General features: G+C 45.5%; 1 protein-coding gene across 1 annotated transcript in view; it reads right to left on the minus strand.

Moving 5' to 3' along the window:
* The window catches only part of LOC128344754 (carnitine O-acetyltransferase-like), a 35930-nt gene extending 29008 nt beyond the window's left edge, over positions 1-6922 (minus strand). Inside the window, exon 1 of the mRNA XM_053295554.1 lies at positions 6769-6922. Coding sequence (XP_053151529.1) covers positions 6769-6834 — 66 coding nt within the window. The 5' untranslated portion in view covers positions 6835-6922. The remainder of the gene's footprint in view (positions 1-6768) is intronic.
* Between the last annotated feature and the right edge of the window lie 6080 nt (positions 6923-13002).

Genomic DNA, 13002 nt, shown 5'->3' on the forward strand with positions numbered 1-13002 from the left:
AGTGGTGTACTACATACTTCCGTTTCTCCTCACAACAACCCTGTGAGTAGGTTAGGCTGAGAGAGAAGTGACTGGCCCAGAATCTCCCAGAATGGGGATTTGAACTCAGGTCTCCCTGGTCCTAGTCCAGCACTCTAACCACTACACCACGCTGGCTCTTCTAGGCAGTGTGTGCACACGTGCATTCAGAATGGGGGCCTTTCTGAGCGGGATCTAAAATTGACTGAGCGGACATTTTAAAAACTTGTTTGAGTGTGTACATGTACACACCTTAGAGGGAACACTGGTGCCTGGCCTGAGGCTCTCCAGCTGTTGGACTACAACTCCCATCACTCCCAACTTAAAAAAATGACAACTGGGGGTGATGGTATTTGTAGTCCAACAACAGTCTGGTAGGCAACCCCTGTACTAGTGGTCTCCTGCTAGGCAGAGTAAAAAAAGACTTGATAGCCAATGTGGTGGACAGACTTCAGGCTTGCAAGATTTACTTTTGTTTTTACTACCATTCTCAAGGACATCAGCAGGAGATAATTTGTGTCTGGAAAAAGCCAGCAGCTTGTTTCTGCACAGAAGCCAGCTTCAAAAGGCAGAAAAGCAAGTTAGACCGAAGTGGGTTTTTTGTTTTTTTTTAAGTTTTGTTTTCTGGCCATAAGTAAACTCTTAAGAGGAATGTAAGGAGAAAATTCAGGCAGTATTTTACTCAACTGCCTAGGAAGAAGGTACCCCAGCATTCAGGATTCTAACCAATGGTGCAAAGCAATATTGGCTGACATGAGAACAATTAGTCAGAGCAGCCCCACCAAAACTAAAAGGACAAGTTAGGAATTACCTACCTTGAAATCTGTCCACCACTGCTCTACACCACATTGGCTATCAAGTCTCTCCTTACTCTCTGAGTTACCAGATGATGAGCAGGATAGCACTAGTACAAGGGTGGCCTACTGGACTGTTGTTGGACTACCATCATCCTGAGTTGCAGGGTTTTTTGAAGCTGGAGATGGTGGGCATTGTAGTCCAACAGCTGGTGAGCCTCAGACTGGGCACCCTTGCACATGGGACCATACAAAGTTACACAGGCAACATACATTTCTACACTGATTCATCTCATATCATGTACACAGCTTTTTTTTTTTTTTTAACACAAATGTATCCACAACAGCAAAACCACATTCCTATCTTGTCCTCCCCTAAAAGAACTCAAGGTAACACTTATAACGTACACCCTGCCTCTCTACAGCAAGCTGTACTTAAGGCAGCTCACAATACAGGATCATCACAATGCAATTACACATATAACAAGTTGTTCTAGTAAGAACTAATCCAACTACTTTCCTTTCACTGTCTCTACATCTGGACTACATTCGATGCAAATTGAGGTCCATAAGTTAGATCTCTGGTACCTCAAATGTTCATGTGTTCGTCATCTTGGATTGGGGTGGATGTCATCATTACAAATTACACCATTGAGTTGTCTCTGTGTGTCACTCACTAAAGCTTTTCCAAATTTGGTTCAGATCAGTTAGACAGTCCTCAAGTAAGTGCACTTGCACCTCAAAGGTTGGATCGGGGTGGGTGACATCAGGGATCAGCAGGGATGGGAAGGGAGACCACATACTATTGAGAATGAGGAGAGCTGGTCTTGTGGTGGCAAGCATGACTTGTCCCCATAGCTAAGCAGGGTCTGCCCTGGTTGCATATGAATGGGAGACTTGATGTGTGAGCACTGCAAGATATTCCCCTCAGGGGATGAAGCTGCTCTGGGAAGAGCAGAAGGTTTTGGTTTCAAGTTCCCTCCCTGGGTTCTCCAAGATAGGACAAGATTTTATTTTTATTTTTAAATAGGACAAGATTTTTTTATTGAACCAACAAACTACCAAAGCATACAGTACGTTGCCAAAGCACAATTATATACAAAGTGGTTGTTTGTACATCATATATCTACAAAGATTTACACACAAGGATTTGGAAACCCACAAGGTTATGAAGTATATGCAGGTAGTACTATAACTCGGGGGTGGGGGATTACAAGGCACATCAGGTAATCAGGGGGGTTACGTCCAACGTCCAGTTCCATAATTTGTCCCATTGCTGTTTAGAAGAGATACTCTTGTCTTTTTACACATAACCATACAAAATTTTCTAGAAGAGATTTACTGTCTCATCTGCGTGAACCTCTTGGTCGCGTCTTCCCTCCCTATTCCTATGCAGGAACATTGCATAAATGACATATAGGTTTACTAACCTGATTACGAGAAGGGGAACGTTCCAATTCCCTAGTATGAGGGCACCCGTTCCGTCCCGTTTCCTTGAAGGTTTCTTTCTGGGACCTCGAAAAGAGGTTCTATCGCTCAAACCCGAGGTTAGTTCTTCCCAAGTCTGTTTTTCCAAATCAGGCCACTCTAACAGCTTGCTTACTCCCTGCCACACTCTTTTGGATACCACACACTCTTTTAAGAAATGTGAGTGGGTTTCCCTGAATGTTTTGCCTAGCTCACTAGCTTTCTGTTTGCAGGTGATTTTAGGGCACTTTTGCTCGTCCTCTGGGAGCCATGGCTTAGCCGCATTAAGTGGTAGTACTTGGTGGTATAAGCGCCACCTTGTTTCCCATAAATGGAAAGGGACTTTTTTCTCTTTAAAGAGAGCAATAGGGTGATCAGCTTGCAACAAGTACTGTGAAGTGCGGTGTTTGTAGCGTTTACGTTCTAAATCAGGTTTTTAAAAAACTACTTCTAGAATCTCTCCATAAATTGTTTTCCTTAGCTGCTTAACTGAGGAGGATCCTTTAAATAGATCCGGTTCAACCTTCCATTTTTTAAGTGTGAATAACAAATCTCTCAAGTAGTCCGGGTGTTCTCTTTTCAAAACTTGTGTGATATTACTGTTGAAAGAACCTTTCCCCCACCACGCTATGCCCCATGTTGACTTGCGCCAACGCAGAGCGAAAAGCGAGACCCAGGTTTTTTGCAGGAGGTTGGACATATTATGGACATTCACGAAAATCCAGTTTCCAAAATTGTAGGACATGAATTCAGTTACAAAATTGGTTTGCAGGGCAGGTAGGGCTAGGCCTCCCCGCTCAACCTCCTTAAATGCTACTGCACGGGCCAAAGGGAAGGACGCTGTGTGCCATACTAGATGGAAGATCTGGCTTTCAACTCTCCGAAGGAGATCGAGCGGGGGAGGATAGACTACCACCAGGTTATGCACCGGGGGTATCAGGTAAGTCCGGATGTAAACCGCTTTCTGGTACATGGCAAGGCTCCATTTTTTCCACATTGTGATTTTAAGCATTACTTTTTCTTCCCAATCTGTCTAATCCCCCCCCGACTTTTTCCTTAATCCCATATTCAATCCCCAAAATGTTTACTGTATCTACCCACTTCAGTTTGGACTCTGGGGCCCCTTCGCTTTTACATTCAGAGATGGGTAGGCACGAGAGTTGCTGGCCTCCAGGGTCCATTTTAACAAATACACTTTTGTCAGCATTTAATTCTGAGCCCGAGATCTTGCCATATTCCCAGAAGAGGTCTAATATTGCAGAGATTTCATTTTCATTCAATAACAGTAATGTAAAATCATCGGCATGAGCTAAAATTTTTACCCTAAACTCAGAATGCGGTCTTCTGAGTGGACAGGTGGTTCGGCTGTCCCATCACTCTCCCTCCTCCCCCCTCCCGGGAAGATCTCACAGGGCGGAGGGACAGAGACCGAGAGTCCTTGAAGATGGGGTTCTCTCTGAATTCTGATAGGGCTGAGAGAGATTCCTGCCTGCAGCCTTGAAGAAGCCACTGCCAGTCTGTGAAGACTATACTGAGCTAGATAGACCAATAGTCTCACTCAGTATATGGCAGTTTCCTATGTCCCTATGAGGGACATTGTGCAGAGCTCAGTGTTAACAGTTCATGACATCTGAAGCTGCCCATTATAAAAAGTGGGGATGCTCTATGGAAGCATGGAGCATGCTGGCAAGCCCCATCCCTACACCAATGCACTCATAGGAACATAGGAAGCTGCCATATACTGAGTCAAGCCATTGGTCTATCTAGCTCAAAACTGTCTTCACAGACTGGCAGCGGCTTCTCCAAGGTTGCAGGTAGGAGTTTCAGGAACTTGGAACCTTCTGCTCTTCCTAGAGCGGCGCTATCTTCTGAGAGGAATATCTCACAGTGATCACACTTCTAGTCTCCCATTCAAATGCAACCAGGGCGGATCCTGCTTAGCTAAGGGGAGAAGTCATGCCTGCTACCACAAGACCAGCTCTTTTCTTCTCCACTCAGAAGCCCTGCCCTGGCCACAGTTACAGGGTTTGACTCTTCAGGCAGACATTGTACTCATGGACAGATGCTTCCCCTGACTGGAATATGGAGGCACCCCAGCATTGTGCATCACGGGAAGAATCTGCCCAAGTGTACAGTGTTTTGTCTCTGCAGACAAATGCCATAACTGTGGAGGGAGGGGGGCTTCAGAGGGTGTGCCCTGCTGTTTATAACATTGGAACAGGGTTCCAGTCCCAAGCTGTTTAAAGTTAACAAAACAAACAAAGCTCAAAATCAGCACCTTGAATTGAGCCTGGAAGAAATTAGCAACCAGTTCAGCCGGTGGCAAAGGATCAGAGCAACATGTCTGCTTCAGTCTCCTGGCCAGAGTCAAGACCTGGGGGGGCGGCATTCTGGACCAACCAAAGTTCCTGAACTGTCCTCATGGGCTACCCCACCTACAGCGCATTACATTACTCTAACCTGGAGATCACTAGGGTATGAATGAGTCCAGGTCTGAGACTTCTCCAGGGGAAGGGGAAGCCAGTTTGCCAGACTGAGTTGGTTAGAGGCACTCCCAGCCACCACCCTCACTTAAGCATCCAGGAATAACCCTAAGCAGCAGGCCTGCTATTTTAGGTACAGTGTGACCCCATCCAGCACAGGTTGCAAGCCTCCATTCTGACTAACAATGTAGGCCAAGTTCTTCCCTGCGATGTTATCCAATCAACAATCTTATGGGGGTAGACTAAAGCTGAGAGAAAGCAAGTGGCCCCAAATAGGTTTCATGCTTCTGCAAGGATTTAATGTAACACTCTGAACGCCACTGAATCCCCAGCCAAGTCAGACAGGTCCCGGCTCCCAAGGAGCTTACAATCATAAGCAGCAAGGAAAAGAGGCAGAAGTAGAAATGAGGGTGAATGTGCCATTACAATTATTTATGTATTTTTATTTTATTACATTTATATCCCGCTCTTCCTCTGAGGCGCTCAGAGCAGTGGACATTCTTATTTTTACCCTCACAACCACCCTGTGAGGTAGGTTAGACTGAGAGATACATGACTGGCCCAGAGTCACCCAGTGAGCTTCATGGTTGAATGGGGATTCGAATTCAGGTCTTCCCGGTCCTAGTCCAACACTCTAACCACTACACCATGCTGGCTCGGAAGGAACTCAGTAATTGGGAAGAAGGATGAATCAAAGGAAGAGAGAGAGAGAGAGAGATGGCATTAGCACTGCACAGCCAGGGAGGTAATAAAGACAAAATAAGTGTGTTGTGGTTTTGCACTCACTAATTGTGATGGCCTTGCTCCAGGCCTCTACTCACTAGCTATGGATACTAGCATTTATTATATTGCTCATCTTAAGTACACAAAGCGCTCCAGGTCCATGATCTAAGTACAATATCGTGGAGTAGCAGACTTGATACACATTTGCAAGGCTCCCTGTATTAAAAGAAACCAAAATAACAAAACAGTAACCGTTCCTTCCTTCCTTCCCACACACACACTCACTTTGCAAAGCAAATAGCATGTGTAAACAACAATTCTCTCTGGCAAGGAAAAAGGCAAGATCTGCTTAAAGATGCAAGAGGTTTCCCATTCTACAATTCAAGCTTTAGTTGCATTTATTGTTTTAACTTTAAACTGTATACAGTGTGTTTTAAATGTGTTAATCTTTTGGTTTTATTTGTTACTGTAAACCGCCTAGAGACTTTGGTAGTGGGCGGGATATAAATCTGTTAAAGCCATTTTTGGAAGGGCAGTATATCTATCAATCAAATAAATAAAGAGAGCTCTTTTAAATCAGATATTAGTCCCAGGGATTTCCCTTTCTTTGCAAGCAGATTTGCAACCCGGTCCTAATTTCTGGTTATACTCTGCCTTGAATGACACTTAAAAGTAGGAAGGCGGTATAGAGATCTATTAATAAATGTACAGGCCTTGCTCAACTCAAGCCCCGCTAAACTCAATGGAGTTTATTTCCAAGTTATAATCAGAAGTTCAGCCCTAACTACCTATTCCCAAATTTCCAGAAGAGCAGCGTTAAGTCTGTTGCAGCGAGGAGGCAAAGATAATTTTGTGGTGCCTTCAAGACTAAACGCTGCAGCTTCAGCTTTCTTGGATTCAGAAAACTGAATTACAGTTCAGAAACTGTAAACCTAATTTACAGTTAGGTTGCCAGCGCGCTCCAGGCTAGCCCTGGAGTCTGGAGAGAAAGCAGCAGCATCCATCTCCAGAACAATCCTGGAGATTTTAATGGTCGGTGCCAGTTTTGCGTAGAGGCTCTTTCCAGTTTGCAAGCTGCAGGCGAAGTCACTCCTAGTCCTATACTGCAGGCTTGAAAACCCCTCTGCCTTCTCCATTGGGAAACGCCTCTCCCTGCACGTCCACATATTGTTGCAATGCAAAACATCAACCACACCCGCGCGAGCTCCGCCCGCCGCCCGCAGCTGCCTAAAAACCACCGCTACAAGCCTTAACAACAGTTTCAAGGAGAACTCTCTACTCACCGAGACCGTCCAAATGGGGGGCCTTTTGCAGCCCCATGCCTTCCACACCAATCTCCACCTCCCCATTGCAAGAGTCCCATGCGACTTCCTTCCAAACAGCTGAGGGTTTTGCAGAAGGCGCGGCGGGGGGGGGGGATGAGAAGTTCAGATTGACCCGGTTGCGGATAATTATCACTTCCTGAAAGACAGAGGAAGCAAAAAGCTAAGCTAAGCAAAGCAAAGGGAGCGGGTCCTTTCCTTGCAAGGATCGCCGTATGTTTTCCAGGAGACCGGTTCTCTCTCCAAGGAATGGAGCGAACGTTTCACTTGTAAACAATTTTTTTTCCAGCTGAAGTGCAAGGTTATGTGGCAGGCGGCAGGCAGCTCTTTACATTGTAGCTGCACGAGGATGCAAATATGTCGTGAAAATACTTGCATGGTAAGGGTGCAAACATCCCCATTCGAAGTGTGCAGCCCAGTGCAATTCTTGGGCCGCCGTTTATGTGTATTAAAAATATGCACCTTTGCAAACCCTGCTAAGCTACCACAACAACCTTCGTTGAACTCTCCTGAAGAAGTTGAACAATTGCGTTTTTTAGGAAACAGCATCTGTTGAATTTCTGCCTGTTGTCGAACTCGTACAGATTCTAGCAAGGGTGTAGCAAGGTTGTAGTGGGCCCAGAGATAAGATCTTAAGATGCCCCCCTCACTGAAGCTCAGCTCATGAAGTAAAGAAATCTTAAATGAGGCTGAATAGTGGTAACAAAAAGCATAGTAATATTTATTTCATACACACACACCCCTATGTGCCACAAGAGAACATCATCCTAATTTCCTAATTTTTTTAAAAAGGTTTTGTACATTGTGGACGATGCAAGTCGTACTAGAGAAAGACATGCTGTTCTGATAGCTCCAAGTCTTAACACACATCAATTTCAGAGGATGTATACAACTGAAGGAAGCCCGGGCAGGTATGCGGCTGGGGGAGTCAATCATTTGGCTTGCCTCCCGGGGGGGCCCCAAGGCAGTGGGCCCCCAGACAATTGTCTCCCCTTGCCCTATTATAGTTACGCCCCTGGATTCTAGTGCTGTGGCAGCGGCTGCTTCTGACTAGATCATAGGAAGCTGCCATATACCGAGTCAGAGCATTGATCCATCTAGGTCAGAATTGTCTGCACAGACTGGCAGTGACATCTCCAAGGTTACAAACCGGAGTCTCTGCAGCCCTGTCTGGAGATGCCAGGGAGGGAACCTTCTGCATGCAAACATGCAGGTGTCTTTCCCACAGCAGCCCCATCCCCTAAGGAGAATATCTTACAGTGCCCACATATGTAGTATCCCATTCAAATGCTGACCATGGCATGCTTGCTACCACAAGACCAGCTCTCCTCCTGTGGATGCTGATCTGAGGCTAGATAGGTGAGTCCTGAGGTCCTAGCATAGTACCACTTCAGACTGCAGGTGTGGAACTGCACTTGTGAACAGTGTTCCCTCTAAGATGTGCATGTGTGCGCACACACACAAGTTTTTTGAAGACTGCTCAGTTTATTTCAGCTCCCGCTCAGGTTGAATCAGGAAGGCCACATTCTGAATTCATGTGTGCACACAGTGCCTTGATACTGCCCTCCAGAACAAAACTCGTTCTGCACAGATATGAAAAAGATTAGAGGGCATACTGCTTGTGGAAGCTGTTTTTCATACAAATACTCCTCTGTCGGGGCTGGGGGAGTAGTGTTGGATTAATGTGGGAAGCAGGGTTTCATATGTGGTGGGGTTGTAAACAAAATAATCAGCTGTATTGGACAAATACAGTATTTGTACTGTCCTCTACTTGGATCAATGATTGGTCTGATACAGCTTGATTCAGTGCTAGTGTTGCTGGGTATGCAATTCAGAGATCTACAAAGAACTTAGAATGGCTTTATTGCATTTAGATTAACAGCAACAAAGATAGAAATTGCATTCCACTGGAAAAATGAAGTGTTCCCAGCTAGTATGCTAGACTCTGGAAATTAGCAATTAACACATCAGCCACATGACTCTTCTGGAATGTCTCATTCTGAGGCTTTTATTACTTGCTTGTTCCCGCTCATCAGTGATACCAATAATCACCAAGATGTAAATGTATGTCATATTACAAATGTTCTTTATGCATTTTTGGAGAGGTGAGCTTACAACATGATCATCCTCTCTGTATTGTATAGGTACAGTTTTGTATTGTGTCATCAGCCTGATTCCGTTACCCAAAAGCCCCTTTGTAGCTGTGTACAGTGGGGCTAAGGGGGAGGAAGTCCCGCCCCTGCGCATGGTTAAAACAGGGCTTGTCTGAATGGTAATGTGATGGTGGGCACATCCGTGATTGAGAAGGAGGATTGATGGGTGATTAAGAAGAATCTTTTCCCCTCTCTCAAAATTCTAGAAGCTGGGGTCCTTCATTAAAATTGATTGGCTGGGAATTTGGAGCAGCAAGTACCCATTCAAACAACACATACGTTATGCAATTTATGTGTTGTGGTGTGATGTGGTGATGTGTTGTGGTGGTGTGATTTATGTGATGTGGCGGCGGCTATTAGCTTAGAAGGCTTTAAGAGGGAACTAGATACAGTGCATGCATTCATGGAGGATAAGTCAGAGCCAGTGTGTTATAGTGGTTAGAGTGTTGGACTAGGACTCAGGAGACCCAGGTTCAAATTCCAGTTCAGCTGTGAAGCTCATTGGCTGGCTGTGGGCCAGCCACATTTCTCTCAGCCTAACCTACTTCAAAGGGTTGTTATGAGATTAACCATAACCATGTACACCACTTTCAAAGAGCAGAATATACACATACAAATACAAATAATAAATAAAAATAGGTCTCAATGAATATTAGTCACCATGGCTTTTTGGAACCTACATGTTCAGGTGCAGTATACCTCTCCATACCAGTTGCTGGGGGAGGAACAGCAGGGGAGGGCTGTTGCCTTTGTACCCTGCTTGGGGGCTTCTCAGAGCTATATAATTGGCAACAGAATGCTGGACGATGGATATTTGGTCTGATCTTGCAGGGCTAAATAAGAACAGCCCTGCTGGATCAGGCCCAGGGCCCATCCAGTCCAGCATCCTGTTTCACAAAGTGGCCCACCAGATGCCCCTGAGAAGCCATAGGCAAAAGGTGAGGGCATGCCCTCTCTCTTACTGTTTCTCCCCTGCAACAGGTATTTAGAGGCATCTTGCCCCTGAGGCTGGGGGTGGCTTATAGCCACCAAACTAATAGCCATTGATAGACCTGTTATCCATGAATTTTTCTAAGCCCCTTTTAAAGCCATCCAAGCTAGTGGCCATCACCACATTCCATGGCAAATAATTCAGTAGATTAGTTTATGCACTGTGTGAAAAAGTAATTATATATTTTTTGATTGGATTTGATTAATTTCTATACCACCCTTCCAAAAATGGCTCAGGGCAGTTTACACAGAGAAATAACAAATAAATAAGATGGATCCCTGTCCCCAAAGTGCTCACAATCTAAAAAGAAACACAAGATAGACACCAGCAACAGTCACTGGAGGTACTGTGCTGTGGGTGGATAGGACCAGTTACTCTCCCCCTGCTAAATAAAGAGAATCGCCACGTTAAAAGGTGTCTCTTTGCCAAATTAGCAGGGGTCCTTTCATTAGTCCTAAATTTCCTGGCCTTCAATTTCATGGGATGACCCCTGGTTCTATTATAATGAGACAGGGAGAAAAATTTCTCTCTGTCCACTCTCTCTACTCCATGCATAATTGTATACACCTCTATCATGTCTCGCCATGGTCACCTCTTTTCCATATTAAAGAGCTCCAGATGTTGTAGCCTTGCCTCATAAGGCAAGTGCTCTAGGTCCCTGATCATCTTGGTTGCCCTCTTCTGCACCTTTTCTAGTTCTACATTGTCCTTTTTAAGGTACAGTGACCAGAAGTGTACACAGTACTCCAAATGTGGACACACCATAGATTTGTATAAGGGCATTATAATATTAACATTTTTATTTTCAGTCCCCTTCCTAATGATCTCTAGCATGGAATTTGTCTTTTCCGCAACTGCCACACACTGAGTCGACACTTTCAATGAGCTGCCCAATACAACTCCAAGATCTCTCTCCTGGTCAGTCACTGATAGCTCTGCCCCCATCAGTATATATGTGAAGTTGGGTTTTTTTGCCTCAATGTACATCACTTTACATTTGCTAACACTGAACCTCATTTGCCATTTTGTTGCCCACTCCCCCAGTTTGGAGAGATCCTTTTGGAGCTCCTCACTATCTGTTTGGATTTCGCTACCCTAAATAGTGTCATCTGCATATTTGGCCACTTCGCTGCTTATCCCAACTTCTGCATTATTTATGAACAAGTTAAAGAGCAGTGGTCCCAGTACACATCCCTGGGGGATCCCATTTCTTACTTCCCTCCATTGTGAAAACTGTCAATTTATTCCCACCCTCTGTTTCCTGTCCTTTAGCCAGTTACCAGTCCACACATGAACCTGTCATCTTCTACCATGACCGCTAAGTTTACTCAAGAACTTTTGGTGGGGAACTTTGTCAAAAGCTTTTTGGAAGTCTAAGTATACTATGTCGACTGGATCACCTTTATCCACATGCATGTTGACACTCTCAAAGAACTCCAAAAGGTTAGTGAAGCAAGACTTGCCCTTGCAGAAGCCATGCTGGTTCTCCTTCAGCAAGGCCTGTTCCTCTTTATGTTTGTCCTTAAGTATGCTTTCCATCAGTTTCCCAGGCACAGAAGTTAAGCTGACCGGCCTGTAGTTTCCCAGATCCCCCTGGATCCCTTTTTGAAAACTGGAGTTACATTGGCTACTTTCCAGTCCTCTGGTTCTGAGCCTTATTGTAGGGACAAGTTACATATTGTTGATAGGAGATCAGCAATTGCACCTTTGAGTTCCTTCAGAAGTTTTGGGTAGATGCCATCTGGCCCTGGCAATTTGTTAATTTTTAGTTTTTCAAGACAGTTTAGAACACCCTCTCTCATCATCCCTGGGGAGCAACAGCAGGAGAGGGGTCATGCCCTCACCTCTTGCCTGTGGGCTTCTCAGAGGCATCTGGTGGGCCACTATGTGAAATAGGATACAGGTCTAGATAGGCCTTGGGCCTCATCCAGCAGGCTTATGTCGCTTCAAATTGGCCCAGTTCTTCAGCCTCAGTTCTAGGAAGGGTTTATGGTCAGAATCCTCCACCGTAAAGACAGATGCAAATAACTCATTGGGCTTCTCTGCAATCTCCTTATCCTCCTTAATAATCCCTTTCATGCCCTCATTATCTAAGGATCCAACTGCCTCCCTGGCAGGTTTTCTACTTCTGATAGACTTAAATAAGTTATTCCCCTTCTAGCTATATGCTCTTCAAACTCTCTTTTTGCATCCCTTATTGTCTCCTTTTGCCAGAGCTGATACTCCTTTCTCTTCTCGTGGGCAGTACTTCCATTTTTGGAAGGAAGTCTTCTTCCCTTTAATAGCTTAACTGACTCTACTTGTTAGCCATGCTGGTGTCCTGCTGAACTTGGTGCTACTTTTCTTCCTTATTGCTATATATGCCAACTGAACTTATTGTGGTTTTAAATAAGTTGCTTTCTGGAGTGATTTGACCCTCTTGACCTTCCCTTTCAGCTTCCTTTGTACCAGTCCCCTCTTTTTTGAGAAGTTTCCTCTTCTGAAGTCAGTGTTGGTCAGCATTGGACATCAGCGTTGGACTCAGGAGTGGAGCCACAATTGGGCGAATGGGTTCAAAGAACATTGGCTGCTGCCCCTCAGGGGCTGCACCTCACAGCCCCAGAGACACCCCCCGCATCTGACATCAGACACGGGGTGTGTGATTTCGGCCCCAAATGGGGCTGCGCGGTCCCATTTGGGCGCAAAATCGGCCCATGTTGCATTGGCAACGTGGCTGGAGTGACTCTCCCTGCCTTTTAAAGGCAGCATGGCCCCCTTTGGGCGTGGCCCCATTGGGAGCTAAACCATGCCCCCAAGTCTGACATCAGATGTGGGGGTGTGGCTAAATGCTCCCTACATCGGATGTCAGATGCAGGGGTGTTGTATCTCTTCCTGAAGCGGGGCTACGGGGGCCATGGCGGGGGCTGAACCCGGGCCGCCGCTGGCCTCCCTCTGCCCCTGGTTGGACTTCCTTGGCAATGCTCCACTAGCATATAAGCTGGATTGGATCACACTATGGTCGCTGTTTCTCAATGGTTCTACAACTCTGGCATCTCGCACCAGGTCCTGGGC

The sequence above is a fragment of the Hemicordylus capensis genome, chromosome 2, assembly GCF_027244095.1.
Source record: "Hemicordylus capensis ecotype Gifberg chromosome 2, rHemCap1.1.pri, whole genome shotgun sequence".
NCBI classification, from domain to species: Eukaryota; Metazoa; Chordata; class Lepidosauria; order Squamata; family Cordylidae; genus Hemicordylus; species Hemicordylus capensis.